Genomic DNA, 15,976 nt, shown 5'->3' with positions numbered 1-15,976 from the left:
GTTTATGGCCTGAGGGACCTTGTGTCTTGGGTGCAGTTACCAAGGGGTGGCGCCTTCTGACCGGAGTGCAGGGCCCTCCTCGCCTCCCGTGCTATGTGGGGCCTGTGCCGGGGTGCGGGCTTGAAGGGTGTGCTGGTCTCGCGTCGGGGTGGTCTTCAGTGTGTGTGAGTGTTTGCTGTTTCCAGGTGCAGCACGCTTCCAAACAAACCCACGGAGCAGCCGTGTTTTGTAATAGAGTTTTGTTAAACAGAGTCTCATCTGGGGGCAGTCTTGACTCACGGGACACTGGCTGTGTCTGGGGACATCTGTGGTTGTCACAGTTCGGGGGGTGCTCCTGAGATGAAGTGGGCGGGGGCCGGGAATGCTGCTGAGCACCCCTCGGGGCCCAGGGTTCACACCCGTCTGTAGAGCTGAGGCTGCTCAGATCACATGCCCTCCATGCCACCACCCTTCTCTTCAGGGCACGGTGAGGGAAGGGCGTGTGGGGGTCCCTCTGGGGAGAAGGTGGTCTCACCTGCACACTCACTCTCACCCCTCGTGTCCCGGAACTTGGGTGGGTTTGACCCTTTCTGGATGAGGTGAGGGCTGGGAGGCGGATCACTACCTGAGACAGAATCAAAGTCAATTTTCTTTCTTCTGAAAAGGACGCAGCGTGGTTGAGAAAAGTACTGGGAGGAGGCAGCTGCTGCTGGGGCTCCCCACTCGGGATGTGTCAGGTGTTTTGTGAGACCCCCCCAGGGAGCACAGGTGCTGTGGGCAGTTCCTGGGCTTTGTCGAGGGCCTCCCAAAGGCAGCACTGTGGCCACTGTGGGACCCACGCAGCCTGTCTCACCTCCAGGAGCTGCCAGGCGAGGGGGCCTGCGACAGGCACCTGTGTAACGATGTCCACTGCGGGCAGCAAGGAAGGTTCCAGAAAGCACAGGAGGGAGACTTGTGTTGGGGCTCGGGGGCTTTGTGGAGCAGAGGCTGTGAGAGGAAGTGAGCTGGCTCCCAGCACCAGGCAGCCTTCAGGCAGCCGTGATTGGGACAGCACTGTGGGCAGAGGGCACAGTGTATGACGTGTGTGGAAGTGGGGAGGTGCCAGAAGATTCAGAGACACAGGGTGGTGAAGGTGAGCCTGGAGAGGTGGGCTGGGGGCATTCAGGGAGGGGCGGTGACGTTGAGTCTCTAGGCCAGCAGGGGCCTCAGCAGGGTTATTACTTGAGTAGGGAGTTGAGGCAGTTTCTTTTTAGAAATTAGAAGTTAGCTATTGTGTGTAATAGTTTGCAACTTAAATTAACAAAACTTTGCAACTTAAATTAAGGAAACTTACTTCAGATAGTTTCTGAGGGTTGGGGATTTGGGAGCACTTGGTTGAGTGGTCCTGGATTGGGCTCTCTCAGAAGTTGTAGTCACGATACCAGCCAAGCAGGGCCACATCATTCGAAGGCCAGACTGGGGCTGGAGGAGCCTCTCACAGGCTGTCTCCCTCTAGTGGCTGTTGGTGGGAGGCCTCAGTTCCGTGGAGCTGCTGGAGGGTTCTCACAGCAGGGCGGCTGCCTTTCCCAAAGCCCGTGGCCCGAGAGTGAGAGCAAGGAGCAGCCCTGTGCCTTTCGTGAACTAGCCTTGGAGATGGCACGCTGTCACTTCCATCACATTCTGTTTGCTAGAAGCGGGTCACTAAGTCCAGCCCATCCTCAAGGGGAGGGGAATTAGCCTCCAGTATTGGAAGGGATGAGCATCAGAGATTTGTGGACACATTGGAAAACCCAGCGTTGGCATCCCAGCACGTGAGGGTGAAGAAAAGCGGGGAGACGGAGTCTCTGCCCAGGTGGTGACCAGGTAGTGAGAGGCGGAGGCAGGAGATGGACTGGATTGAGGACCCCCCCGTCACCCAGAATGCGTGGGGGGCTCGTCTGGAGGCTGGGGTGGAGAGACAGCTGGCTACGTGGGCCCCTTTCCTGATCGTTTTTCCAGGCTGACTTGCTGGTCCTTTTGATCCTCTGGGGCCCTGAGACCCTCAGTGTGCCCATCGCGGAGATGGGGTGGTAGCGTACTCCTCTCTGGAAGCATCGTGGGTATTAGCAAGGTCATGGCAGACATGGAGACATCAAGGGGTTCAGGCACGTGCTCAGGGCCACCTGCGGCAGGCACGACTGTCCTGGCTGACCCCGCCACGGCACCGAGAGGGAGAGGGGAGAGCCTCGGGGGTGCTCGGCGCACGGGGGCAGGGCTGCTGTGGCCACTGAGCAAAGCTCTGGGGAAGGGGGCACCCAGCCCTTGGGGTGGTCTGTGCAGAGAAGCCCTTGGGGTGAGCCCATCTGTCGGGGCACCGCCGCCGCATCTGTGCGCTGTCCGTCTGGCGGGCATTGATCATGAACTGGTGTGGCCGTGGGGGAGTTGTGCAGTCCCAGCTGGGGGCCAGTGCCGTGTGATTGATTTGGCCTGAGGCCGTGTGGTCTTTGACGTAAATACCAAATTGGCCCCCAGGAAAGTGTGCCCTTGCAGAACTTCTGGAAAGGGGGTGGTTCCAATAAGACCCTGGCTTGGAGGAGAACGGGAAGGGCGCTCTGTAACCTCTTTCTGAGGAGTCAGGAGGCTGTGGCGTCTGCTGGAGAGACGGTCAGCCTCACGCGCTTTGGTTTCCTATGCTGGGCGCTGCAGAGTGGCGGGGTCTGGGTGAGAGGGGGCAGCGGCACGAGAGTCGGGCCCCGGCTGCCACCCGCACTCACGTGCCCCGTCCCCAGGCACGGGCGAGAGCGGGAAGAGCACCTTCATCAAGCAGATGCGCATCATCCATGGCGCCGGCTACTCAGAGGAGGACAAGCGCAGCTTCACCAAGCTCGTCTACCAGAACATCTTCACCGCCATGCAGGCCATGATCCGGGCCATGGAGACGCTCAAGATCCTCTACAAGTACGAGCAGAACAAGGTGAGCCGTGGGCGCCTGGGGAGGGGAGCGCCTGGGCAGCTGTGGGCTTGGCGGTGAGAACGGTGGCCATCCCCGGCACGGCCCAGGCTACCCCTGGTCATCCATCCATTCCTGTCATGGACGTGGAAAAAGCACCCACTGCCTTCCTGGGGGCCAGTTGGAGAGTTGTGATGGGCATTGCGTGGCCAAGCCCCACAGCCTCCCTCCCAAGTAGCTGTGGGCTCAGGTGATCCCACCTCAGCCTCCCGGGTAGCTGGGAGCTGGGACTACAGGTGCATCACCACGCCTAGCTAATTTTTGTAATTTTTGTAGAGATGGAATTTCACCATGTTGCCCAGGCTGGTCTTGAACTCCTGGGCTCAAGCAGTCCTCCCGCTTTGGCCTCCCACAGTGCTGGGATTACAGGTGTGAGCCACCATGCCTGGCCTCCGCCCTGGTTTTTTTGTTCTTTTTTTTAATAAGTAGAGGTTGTTTGATGCCCTGTTTTAAAATCACAGCTTTATTGAGTTATAATTCATATTCTATGCACTTCACTTGCTTAAAGGGTATAATCTGGTGGTTTTCGATATGTTTGCATAGTCGTGCAGCCATCACCGCTGTCAGATTCCGGAACATTTCATCTTCCCAAAGGAAGCCCCTTCCCCATTGGCCATCAATTCCACCCCCTCCTCCAGCCCCGGTACCCACACATCCCCTTCCTGCCTCTGTGGATCGGCCTGTCCTGAACATTTCATAGAAATAGGATTGCACACTGTGTGGCGTTTTGTGTCCAGCATCTGTCACTGAGCGTGACGTCCTCAAGGTGCATCCACACTGTGGCGTGGGTCAGAGCCTCGTCCCTGCTCATGGCTGAGTCATGTTCCAGTGCATGGAGGGACCGTGTATGTGCCCATTCATCCCCTGGCGGACGTTTGAGTGCCTTCATGTGTGTGCTGTTGGGAATGGAGCTGCTGTGACCGTCTGTGGACGTGTGTTTATGTGGACCACGTGTTCCCTTCCCTCAGTTGCATGCTACGCCCGGGAGCGGAATCGCCGGGTCCCAGGGTGACCCTGAATTTGCCCTCTGAGAAGCCTCCAGACAGTTTCCCCCTGTGGCCGCCCTATGGGGCAGGCCCAGCAGCCGTGCAGCCGTGGCTCCTGCCAGTGGCCTCCCTGGGGCCTTCCGGCCGAGGGGCCGTTGATCCCGCTTTTGTAGCCCTGTTTTCAGGGCTGGGGCTCTTGTGTTTAGATCTTGGTTTGCCACTTGCCCTGTCTCCCGCTGTGATCTCTTCCAGCTGTGGCCCCCCTGAAAGTCCACATTCATATTTGGGCTTAGATCTCCATCAACATCTGAAACAGGTGTCTGCAAACTACAGACTGATTTTGTCGATAAAGTTTTATTGATACTTTCCCATTTCTGCCATGTTGCCCATGGTGCTTCAGCAGCAGCAGCAGCAGCAGCAGCAGCAGCAGAGCTGAGTGCTGGAGACAGTCCGTGTGGTCGGGAAAGCTGGGTGTGCTCTCTGGCTCTCTGCAGAAGCAGATTGCTGATCCCTAATCTGGAAGTTTCCAGGGAGTGGGATTTTTGGGGTTTGTGTCTCTTTTTCCAAGTCCCCCTAGGTGTGCTTAACCCAGCCCAGATTGAGAGGCTGGGGGCAGGGCAAGGGGAGGGCTGAAGTTGGAGTCGGGGCCAGGGAGCGCTGCTCAGAGGGGACAAGCAAGGGCTGAGTGTCCACTCTGGGGGGCCTGGGAGGGCCTCTTGGCTCCCAGAGCCCAGGGCAAGACTCCCTTCTTTCCCATCTGGGTCCCACCCAGTATGTCCCCTCGCCAGTCCCTCAGCCGAACTGTGGCTGGTCATGTCGGCTTGTGCCCCCAGGGGACGGGGATACGGAGCATCAGGAGGGGAGTGGACGGTCCCCCACAGTGTCTGCCCCTGAAGGGTGTGCGTGTGTGTGTGCAAGCGCGTGTCTGTGTGGTCGGCCTTCCTTTGTGACAGGGCAGCAAGCTGGGGCCTGATGCCACCCACTGCCCAGGGTTGCATGAGGGGGAGGCGGCTCGTGTTGGGGCACCGGGTGAACTGTTGGTAAACTGTTGAGTGCGGCGGCTCGGGGGCCGCACGCCGTCCTTAGCACCGGGTGTGGTGCCTGCCCTTGATGGTGTCTGATAAGCATTTTTTGGATGAGAGAGAGAAGCCAGGCAGGGCAGAAACTGAGTCTGGAGCTACGCACTGCGGGCGGTGCCGCTGGCTGCAACGCCTTGTGACTGGGCTTCCTGCCTCCCGGTGTCTCTGGAGGCAGTGAGTGCTGGGGCTGGTCGCCCGCTCCGGGCGCCGCTGCCGTCTGTTCTGTTGCCGTGCTCCATCGTGCTCCATGCTGCACTGCCCTCCTGCGGGTCCCGGGTTTGAAGCGTGTGTCCCGCGCGTGCTTGTTCCCCACGCCATCCCCTCCCCACCTCTGAGAAGTGAATCGAAGCCCGGCCTCCCCGGCACCCTGCAGACAGCGCCACTGGGAGACTTTGGTTTTGGGGCCTTGTTGGAGGAACCGCACTGCGAGGCAGCCTCGTGTTTTTCTGACACATGCTTACGTGAAACTGTCAGTGGTCCTGATTGCGCAGCCTGCAGAATGCTGCCCAGGCCAGCCGAGGCTTGGAAGAGGGGCCGTCTCGAGCTTTCTGGTGGCTCCGTGGACCTTGGCGAGCTCTCGGCCTCTCCCCTGCCCGCCCTCGCAGGCCAATGCGCTCCTGATCCGGGAGGTGGACGTGGAGAAGGTGACCACCTTCGAGCATCAGTACGTAAGCGCCATCAAGACCCTGTGGGACGACCCCGGCATCCAGGAGTGCTACGACCGCAGGCGCGAGTACCAGCTCTCCGACTCTGCCAAGTAGTAAGTGCGGCCGCACCGCAGGCGGCTTGCGAACGGTGGCTGCGGGCCGGCGCCCGGAACCCTTCGGGAAGCCCTCCGCAGCGCCTGTGGTGCCCCCTGCCCGCTCGCCTGGGGCAGGGACATGGTGGGCCCCAGCCACCTGGCTGGACTGAGGGACCAGAGCAGACCCTGGATGGGCCATGCTTTGGCAGGAGCCCATGGACTCTGGTGTGACACGGGCCTCCTTGTACGCCTGGCCCTGCCACTGCCCTCCCTGGGTCAGGACTGAGCTCCTGGCCACCCTCGGTGCTGGAGCCTGGCCTGTGGCCTGTGGGGGCAAACCCACAGTCTCCTAGAAGGGCTGCCCTTCTAGTGGGATGGGAGGTGGATATACCCTGGGCTGTCGCACTCCTGCCCGTGGCATCGTCCCCAGAGCCACGTCTCCCACTAGTGACTGGCTGTGACCTTGACTGATGTCGGGGTTTTCCCAGTCTCTGGGCCTGGGATAGGGGATGACTTGTGTGCTGACAGGTGGCCGGGCCGTGGCTGCAGATGGAGGCCCCCGCGCGGCAGGCTGTGCACTGCTGCCCTCCATGCTCGGCAGGCAGAGACCCTAAGGGAACAAGGACAGGCCCGTCCCCACCCCTCCTGCTCGTCTTCCATGTGTTCCCTGCCTCTGGGAGGCTGTGGGAGGGCCCAGATAACCAAGCACTTGCAGCCAAATGCCAGGGCCTGCGGCTGGTGCCGGAAAGGTCTGCGCAGGCACCCGGCCTCCCCAGGCAGACCACTCGAGAGTCGCCCCACTCAGGACTGCCCAGAGCATCAGAAATGGGAAACTGTCACAGCCCAGAGGGCCTCAGGAGACCCTCTGATGCCAGGTGGGGTCCCAGAGAGGGGTCGCAGGCTGGGCAGGAAAAGGCATGAGGGGAACCGAGGAAGCCGGAATCAGGTGTGGACAGTAGCTGCGCTGTGTAGACGCTGGCTTGTTGCTCCGGGTGGGTGCCGCACCCGTGGACGGGGAGCAGCGGGGAGACGGGCGCGGGGTCTGCTGGGACCTCCGCAGCCTCCTCTGCAGCTGCGACTCTCCTCATGAGGTGCTTATTTGTGAAGCCTCCTCCCCGGGGCCAGCCAGGCTCGCTGGGGAAGTCCCCTGCCCCGGGTCGCCGTCTCCCTCCTTGGTGGCCGTCTCTGAGCAGCTCTACTACAAACCCCCCAAACCAGCTGGGGTCCTCCTCCTGGAGCTTTCTCTTGTGCTGGGTCCTTTCTGTCCCGAGACCCCAGAGAGGACAGAGGCTGGGAGGCTCGCATCCCAACCCCAGCGTCTCCCTTGGCCTGAGCCCCTTGGGCTCTTCAGACTCCACCGTGGGTGGTGCCATGCGCGGTCCACCCCTCCCTGTGGCTTCCCGTCCGTCCTCCGGCTGGTTTGGGTGCCCTGTCCCTGTCCTGCCCCCCGGCAGCTGGCCTGAGCGACCCCCGCTGTGTTGCAGCTACCTGACCGACGTTGACCGCATCGCAACCTCGGGCTACCTGCCCACCCAGCAGGACGTGCTGCGGGTCCGAGTGCCCACCACTGGCATCATCGAGTACCCTTTCGACCTGGAGAACATCATCTTCAGGTACCGCCTGGGCTGCAGTGGGCTGGGGGAGAGGTGGGCACTGAGAGGCTCATTTGCCTGCTGTGTCAGCTCACGCCTGCGCACCCAGCGCTTTGGGAGGCCAAGGCGGGAGGATCGCCTGAGTCCCGGAGTTGGGGACCACCCTGGGCAACATAGCAAGACCTCGTCTCTGAAAAAATTTAAAAAGTTAGCCGGGTGTGGTGGTGTGCACCTGTGGTCCCAGCTACTCAGGAGGCTGAGGCAGGAGAATCGCTCAAGCCCAGGAGGTCGAGGCTGACGTGAGCCATGATGGCGCCGCCACTGGACTCCAGCCTGGGCGACAGAGGGAGACCTTGTCTTGTCTTATTAAAGAAAAATGAGCCCATTGGTCTTCATCCTCAGGGTGTGTTTGACCAGGCCAGGAGATAAGATTTACCTCTAAGTATGTGTGAGCCAGGGCCACACAGGGAAGGAGCTGTGGGGGTGTGGGGGTTGTGGTCACATCCATCCAGACTGGCAGCCGAAGAGACCTGGCGGGGAGGACATTGAATGGGGTCTCCACAACGGGCCAGGGGCCTGGATGGAGCGACCATGGGGCTGGGGTCTGGAGTGTTGGCTGGAGGAGGGGGTGCTGCAGGGTGCTGGAGGGGTCATAGGGACTGAGGCTGCTAGGAGAGGAGGGGTCATGGGAATCGAGGCTGCTGGGGAGGAGGGGTCGTAGGGACCAAGGGTGTGAGGGGAGGGGGTGTCATAGGGACCCAGGCTGCGAGGGGAGGGGGTTCATAGGGACTGAGGAGGGAGAGGAGGAGGGGTCATAGGGACCGAGGCTGCCAGGGGAGGGGTTCATAGGGACTGAGGAGGGAGGAGGGCTCCAGGCTGGGGCGGAGGCGCTGGGTGGTGTGGGGTGGATTCTGTTCTTCACGGGCTGCCCCTGTGGACCCCGTCGGGTGTCCGGGGCTCCAGGTCCGCTGTGGCTGGGGGCCGGCCAGCAGAGCAGAGTTCTCCCTGGGGACCCTCCGTGGGTCATGTGCCGGGTAGGCTGCGCAGCTGGCTGGACTCTGCTGTCCCTGGGAGTGTGGACCCTGCCTGCCTGGCTCCTGGCCCCGTACAACATCTCCAGGGCTAAGGCCCTGGCCGCTGTCGAGCCGCTGAGGGGCAGGGCTGTGCGTGCCTGTCCTGGGCTGCTGGGGCCAGGTGTGAGACTCCCTCCGCAGGCCTTATTCCCGCCCGGTGCTTGAGGCCAGAAGGCTGAGATGCAGGTGTGGGTGGGGCCGGGTCCTTCTGAGGCGGAGGGGATCTGCCCAGGCCTCACCTGGCTCCTAGTGGTGGCTGCATCCTTGGCTCGTGGCCATGTTGCCCCCTCCCTGCCCCCTCTTCATGCGGCGTCCTCCCTGCCTGCGCCTTTGCGTCTGTTCTCTTATAACCTGTCCTTGGCCAGGGCCACCCTACCTCTGTGTGACACCGTCTTAGCCGGTGACATCTGCACAGACCCCGTTTCCAGATCAGAACCGTCCCCGGGTTCTGCAGGGGACGGTTCTGCAGCGCAAGCTCGCCCTGGCACTGGCCCTCACGAGGGAATGATGCCTCCCTGCCAGGGTGTCCCCACCCGGCTGGTGCACTGCCGAGGCCATTGTGAGGGTTCCAGGAAGTCTGTGGGGTTTTCCTCGAGGGCCCAGCCCTGAGACCCCCCCCAGGACTGGGGGTGCCACCCCCTGCCGTCCCTCTGTTCTCCCCACCTGTCCTCCTAGCTCGGCCTCCCAGCACAGGCAGGGAGGGTGCGGCGTGAGGATGGAGGCAGGGATGGAGCAACGTGGCCACAAGCCAAGGAACGCCAAGCTCTGGGGTGGCTCCCGGGGACCCGAGCAGGCGCCGGGCCTCAGAAGCTGTGGCGTCCTCTCTGGACATGGGCGATTGGTATATGTTGTTTCAGGAATTCGAGTTTTTCTTGTTTTTTATTCACACGAGGCCCATGACCCCAGGATAAAGCTGAGGCTAGCTGGGCACAGGCCAGGGTGTGACATGACCATCCCCTCCCCACCTCATGTCTCAGGGTCCCCTCGCAACCCCACGCTGGCCTCTTCGCAGCACAGGCCTCTGTGTCCTCTGTCAGAAATGTCCTGTCCCTCCCTGAGCTCCGGCCGGGTGTGTCACCTCCTCCCCACCATTTTCCGGGCCCTTCCCAGCTCCAGCTGTGCCCTCTGTGCTGGCTGCAGAGCCCCATCCTGAGCCCAGTCCTCTGCCGCCGTCGTTTCTCTGCCAGCTGCCTCTGTCCGCCATGAGCCAGCAGAGGGCCGGCCAGGTGCTCTGGGATGCAGCTGGAGGCCAGATCCCTGTCCGGAGGCCTTGAAGGCTGGTGGGATCGCCCCAGTGCATGAGGAGGGTCTCCTGCCCTCTCAGGTGGGTACAAGACACAAGGGGACCCGGATCCCAGCCCTGCCGGCTGCCACAGGCGTGCAGGCGAGGCCTCGTGCTCCAGATGGGCTGTGGCCTGGTGTCGGCACAACCATTGCCCTCCCGCCTGACCGCAGCTGCTGGTGTGGGCCTTCTTGTCCCTTAGAGTCACCTGGCACATCTGTCATCCACCTGTGCCTGCTGGACTCCTCTGCAGACCAGACCAGGTGGATTTCAGGGCTCACATGCCCAAGGCAGCCCGGCTGTCCTCGGCAGAGCTGCAGGGACCCTGGCCTTCCCTGGGGCCTGGGGCCGAGGCCTGAGCGGCACTCTCCGCTTCTGCCTTTGTATTCTTTCAAGAAGAACAAAGTGCCTTTCCTCATTACAGAAAACTTAGAAAAGTCACAAGTAGAAAGAGGTAAACCTGTAAGGAACCGAGGCCCGCAGGCACTGTCTGAGCTGAATTTTTCTCCCGCTTGTGTGTGGTCTGAGAATGTGAGGTTGAGCTGCTCACCACGTGGGGCTGGCCTCCTGCCCCAGGACGGTACTGGCAACTCTGCCCTCTGCAGCCGTCACTGGGGGGTCCTGCAGGGAGCAGCTGTGGCATCCGTGTTTTCTCCTGTGAGCGACACTTGGTGAACGTCTGGGTCCCTGGCCCCAGCGAGGGGAAAGGCTGCTGTACTCAGGTGACATCCAGACGCTGGACGTAGGGTCCCTCGCCACCACCCATCGCAGGTTCCCGCAGCAGCTGGCGCCCAGAGTCCTCTGGGTTCTCGCACCCCCACCCTAGCACCCACTCCCCTGGGCTCAGTGGTCTCGGGCCCCTTTGCCAGTGAGGGAAGGGTCTGCAGTGGTGACTTCTGGAGGCGGGGGGCCGCTCTCTGAGAGCGTCCTTGCCGGTTCTAACAGTGGGGGCTCTTCCTGCTCCAGCCGCTGTCAGTCTGGTATGGCAGGAGGGTCCTGTGTGGTAGCCGTCCCGGGATTGCAGACTGGGCCTTGGGGCCCCAGGTGGCTGAGTCCTGGCGCTGTGTGCTTTCAGGATGGTGGATGTGGGCGGCCAGCGGTCGGAGCGGAGGAAGTGGATCCACTGCTTTGAGAACGTGACATCCATCATGTTTCTCGTCGCCCTCAGCGAATACGACCAAGTCCTGGTGGAGTCGGACAATGAGGTGGGCCCTGCCCTGAGCAGGGGCAGCATGGGGGACCGGGCCTTCTCCACCTGCCGAGCCTGGGTCCCCTCGCTTGGGTCCCCTCGGCTGCCCCTCGGGCTGTGTACGGGGGGGAGGGCCCCTCTGATCCCCGCTGCCTTTGCTCCCGCCAGAACCGGATGGAGGAGAGCAAAGCCCTGTTCCGGACCATCATCACCTACCCCTGGTTCCAGAACTCCTCCGTCATCCTGTTCCTCAACAAGAAGGACCTGCTGGAGGACAAGATCCTGTACTCACACCTGGTGGACTACTTCCCCGAGTTCGACGGTGCGCTGGGCTGCGGCACGGGGAATCTCGGGTGGGAGGGGTCTCGTACCAGGAGGGCACCATGGGGAGGGGGAGTCTTGTGTCGGTGGCTGTCATATGGGAGGGAGTTGTCGTGTGGGGGTGTCCTGTATAGGTGATCCCGTATGGGAGGGGTTCACAGGAAGGTTCATGCACGCTGTCAGCACGGCGCCGTGGGGACCTTGGTGGTGGCCCCTGCATCCTCCTCTGTGCCTAAGTGCCCGCACGCTTGGGCCCCTCCCTCACTGTGTGGCCCCCGCCCCGCGGGGCGGTCAGGGCAGCTGAGCACGGAGCGTCTTCACATGCCCAGCCCTCTCTGGGCCTGGGGATGACGGCCAGGGGAGGGTGTCGTGTGCCCTTGTCTGTGTGGTCAGTGGCTGCCGTTAGCGCTGTCACCACTCAGAGCTGTCCCGCCAGGCACGGTGAGGCCCCGGACAGCTCTGGCGCCCTCGCTTCCACCTGGGATCTGTGCTCCTCCCGCGAGTCTCGGGTGTCATCGTCGGGAGGGCCCCTCGGGGTGCCCTGCCTCTGGAAGGGCAGTGGGAGGGAGGGGTCTGGCGCACGGTGTGACCTCGGTGGCTGGCTACAGGTGCAGGGTCCTGCTGTTCCTGGGCAGAGGAGTGGCGGGGGGTGCTGCTCCTGCTCCAGCCACACGTGGCCCCTGCCTGGCAGCCTGTCCTGTGGGCTCAGGGAGCCTTGGTGGGGGGAGGCCAAGGGACTGGGCGTGGAACCCTGTCCCACCAGTCCCCAGAGCAGTCCCCTGAACACGCCCAGGGGTCTTTCCATCGGGGCAGTCAGGAGTTACTGGGTGGGGTGCCGAGTTGTCCAGGGTGGCGGAGGGGCGGGGTAGCGGGTGGGAAACAGCGCCCCTGCTGGAGCCCCCGGGACGTCTCCGAGGCCCCGCCTGCAGCAGCGGAACTGCGGGGGGGGGGGGCCGCTGTTCCATGCCAGAGGCCTGCCCTGCCCTAGAAGGCTGTGGCTGTGGAACTGAGTGGGTAGAGGCTGAGCAGAGGAGCAGCGGGGGTGCGGAGCCCCGGGTTGGAGGCCTGGGCCCTGACAGCAGTGCCCTGGGGCTGCAGTGGGATGGGCACCGCAGCTCACCCAGGGAGGGACGGGAGCAGCAGCCCGTCAGGCATGCAGTGGGCTCTGGGCTGGGGGTCGAGCCGGGTGGGCTGTGGGCCTTGCTCACTCATTCCCTGGGAGTGACAAAGGGGCCCACGCGTCCCTTGCCCGGCCCAGCCTCACCCTCCGCCCTCCCCCAGGGCCCCAGCGGGACGCCCAGGCGGCGCGGGAGTTCATCCTGAAGATGTTTGTGGACCTGAACCCCGACAGCGACAAGATCATCTACTCACACTTCACGTGTGCCACCGACACGGAGAACATCCGCTTCGTGTTTGCGGCCGTGAAGGACACCATCCTGCAGCTCAACCTCAAGGAGTACAACCTGGTCTGAGTGCCCAGGCCCAGGGAGACGGGACGGAGACACGGGGCAGGACCTTCCTTCCACGGAGCCTGCGGCTGCCGGGCGGGTGGCGCTGCCGAGCCTGGGCCGGGGCCTCTGCCCGCGGGAGGAGTTTCTTTTTTTTTTTTTTTTTTTCATACTTTTAACAAATGGTTTTTATTTCACAGTTATCAGGGGATGTACATCTCTCCCTCCGTACACTTCGCGCACCTTCTCACCTTTTGTCAACGGCAAAGGCAGCCTTTTTCTGGCCTTGACTTATGGCTCGCTTTTTTCTAAAAAAAATGAAAAAAGAAAAAAAGCAACAAAACATAAAACACACACACGCCCCACGCCCCCAGTGACTCCGGGCCTCACAGAGCCCCTGCCGGCCAGCATGGGGGCCCCCGCCTCGCAGCCCCCGCGGCTGTCCTTCCAACCCCACGTGCTGCTGCTTTCTCCTTCCCGCTTCTTTTCTTCATCACGAAAGGCGTGGAGACTCGGAGACTGACATTTTCCCCCTTTTTTAAGTTATTGACGCCCCGTGCGCCTCGCCTCTTCACGAATCAATGCTGTGCTTTGCTCACTGGACTCCTGAAGAGGGGGTGGGAGGCTCCCTCAGTCGTCCACCCTGGGAAGTGCCTAACCTTTTTTTTTTTTTTTTGAGGAAAAAGAATGCCTGACTCACGGGTTGAAGAAATGCCCTGGGCCCTCTCTCATGGCAGGGTCCCCCGTCCCTCTGCAGAGGCTGGGAAGGGTCCCCGGGCTGGAGCCATGGGGGCTCTTCTGGGCTGTGCCTCCAGGGCCAACACTGGCCTCTTGGGGCTGCCTGGGGACCCTGCCCTGGCTGGAGTGCACCCCACCGGAGCCCACATGGGCTTGGCAGCTGGAGGGATGGTTCCCCGGTGACACTGGGAGAAAGGCCACTTGGATGGGGGCGTTTCTTTTCATTTTGTTCTGCTTTGTGTTGTCACCAATTTGGAAACAGTGAGGGTGGGGTGAGGACTTTTACAGAATATTCTCAGGTGTGTACCCGAGAGGCAGAGAGAGGGACGTGGCCGGCAGCTCTGTGCGTGGCCTTGTCCCAAGCACTTGCGCCCGCCCCCAGCCCCGCCCCGGGGGAGCCGAAGCCAGCACTCGCACTTTGGCCAGGGGTGCGTGGAAGGTGGCGGCAGGCACCGGCCTGGGCGGCCTCCAGGCCTGGCTGGCCACGGCCACGGCCCGAGGGGGAGCCCGCCAGGCCACGCCGCACTGAGCCACGGCCCCGGGGGCCGCTCCCGGGCCGGGCCCCCTTAGGCACTGAGGCACCGAGACTGGCTCTCCCTGAGACTCGGAAGGTGGGAACGAGGGGACTGTGTTTCGGGAGGTGGCTTTTTCGTCCACTGTTGACTGAACACCGCGGCGCCCTGTGGATCCGGGCTTCGCACGGCTGTCCCAGGGATGGATCGCCCGTGCCGCCTTCGCCCGCCGCCACTCCGGGACCCTGCACGGCTGCTTCAACAGACGACAAGACACAGCCCCAAAATACGACCACCCCGACCAGCAGTTCCTGCCCGCCCGCCCGCCTCTGTCAGGCCTGCCTTGGCCTCCTCGTCCGCACGGCTGTCTGCTGGCTTCCAGGGGGAGAAGAGCGGGGAGCCCCGTGGAGGGTGCAGGGGAGACGTGTGCAGGTCAGGGCAGCTACATTTCTGGTGATCAGCCCCACGGGGAGACGGGGCCGGCGGGACCCCCCCGGCTTCCCCACGCCACTTTTCTTCCGCCTCACCCAGAAGCGTCCTTTTTTTGTGCCAGGTGTCTACCTAAGAGGGTTGGCTCCAGAAGCCCCCCATGGCGAGTGCTGGGGCCTGGCGATGCCTTGGGGGAGCAGATGGGGCCACCCCTGGCAGGGCCGCTGCAACCTTTTCCAGCAGCAGAGCCCTCTGGGGGGCTTGTGCTTGTGGCATCTCTGAGGGCCCAAATCGCATAAGGTGACCTGGGCGTGGCCTGAGGGTGGAGTCGCCCAGCACGCGGGCCAGGGCACTGCCGGGCTAAGTATTAGCCCTTCCCAGGGAGGGGGCTGTGCCAAGCATCCCAGAGCCGGGCTGGGGCCGCCAAAACGTCTTGGCCTGGGTCCTCTGGGTCTGAGTGCCTGATCCCCTGGCACCCCAAAAAAGCAGGGATGCCTGCTCCAGGAGAGTCCCAGGCGGTGGTTGTCGTGCCAATGGCGCCCAGGGGCAGGGACAGCCGACCCCCACCCTTGCCATGTGTAGGGTGTGTGTTTTTACCTTGGTGAATCTCACCTGCCAACGCTTTCTCGTGAGTGCCGACCACCTTCTCCGACCACATCACGCCCAGGCGGCAGCAGCCCCTGGCCACCGCAAGACCCACACCCTGGGTCTCCCGGCTCCCACGGAGGGGCATCCCCGTGCCAATGTCCCCAGTGGTGGCAGCAGATCCTGCGGCTGGCCTGGTGGACGGGACCCGGTGATACTTGTATATTACACAGTCCTGATTTCAGACAATTTCAACCTTAATCTATTTAAAAAAATATTCTCTACAAGCTGTTTTTAAGCCTTTTACCATTTGAAATGCATGTGTTGTGCGCGTTGAGGGATGGGAGGAGGGGCTGAGGAGCGGCTCAGTGTCACCTCCCACAGCCACCGGCCCTGACCCTTAATCCTGACACCGATGGAAGTCGACTTTTCATATCTTTCTCCTGAAATGAACTCTGTTTTAAATTGGAATAAATTTTGTTCCTAAATGCTGGTGGCCCCTTCTGGTTTATTTCCTGTTGCCTTTTGAAGGGGGCTGGGGGGGAAGGGAGCAGAGGCCTGGCCCCCAGGAGCCCTGGAGTTGCCTAGGCCATTGCCTGCCCTGAGTGGGGACACCGCCCCCGCATGGTGTCCCGGGGCCCCTCTCCGTCATCGTCATCGTGTTTGACCCTTGGCTTCAGGTTCATTTCACTAGCACTAGGCCAGAGCAACCCGCTTGGGAAACGCCGCCTTGTTTGGGGGCTGGGGACAAGGAAGTGAGACGGGGAGGAGCCCAGATCCCAGGCCGGCCTGCCCCTCAACGTCCAGGGTGCCTGTGGGGAAGTCATGCCCTCCAGGCCTCCAATTCTTTAAGCTGCGAATGTGGTACTTCTGCAGCCTTCCTTCAGTTATTTTTTCCTTTTGAAAAAAAATTAATTGTAAAATACAGATAACAAATTTCTTTTCTTTTTTTTTGAGGTGGAGTCTCCCTCTGCCGCCCAGGCTGGAGTGCAGGGGCGCGATCTCGGCTCACCGCAACCTCCGCCGCCTCAGTTCGAGCAATTCTGCCTCGGC

The 15,976-nt window shown here is 62.1% G+C and overlaps 1 protein-coding gene across 1 annotated transcript; it reads left to right on the top strand.

Moving 5' to 3' along the window:
- The first annotated feature begins 1,170 nt into the window (after positions 1–1,170).
- On the top strand, positions 1,171–15,414 carry GNA11 (G protein subunit alpha 11). The gene is made up of 6 exons (XM_023183645.3): positions 1,171–2,911; positions 5,618–5,772; positions 7,239–7,367; positions 10,777–10,906; positions 11,059–11,212; positions 12,493–15,414. Exons 1-6 carry the CDS (start codon positions 2,765–2,767, stop codon positions 12,681–12,683), a joined length of 906 nt encoding a protein of 301 aa, XP_023039413.1. The 5' UTR covers positions 1,171–2,764; the 3' UTR covers positions 12,684–15,414.
- The last annotated feature ends 562 nt before the right edge of the window (positions 15,415–15,976 follow it).

Source organism: Piliocolobus tephrosceles, chromosome 21 (genome assembly GCF_002776525.5).
Source record: "Piliocolobus tephrosceles isolate RC106 chromosome 21, ASM277652v3, whole genome shotgun sequence".
NCBI classification, from domain to species: Eukaryota; Metazoa; Chordata; class Mammalia; order Primates; family Cercopithecidae; genus Piliocolobus; species Piliocolobus tephrosceles.
The sequence above is the reverse complement of the archived record's forward strand: the minus strand, read 5'-3'. Positions and strand labels throughout refer to the sequence as shown.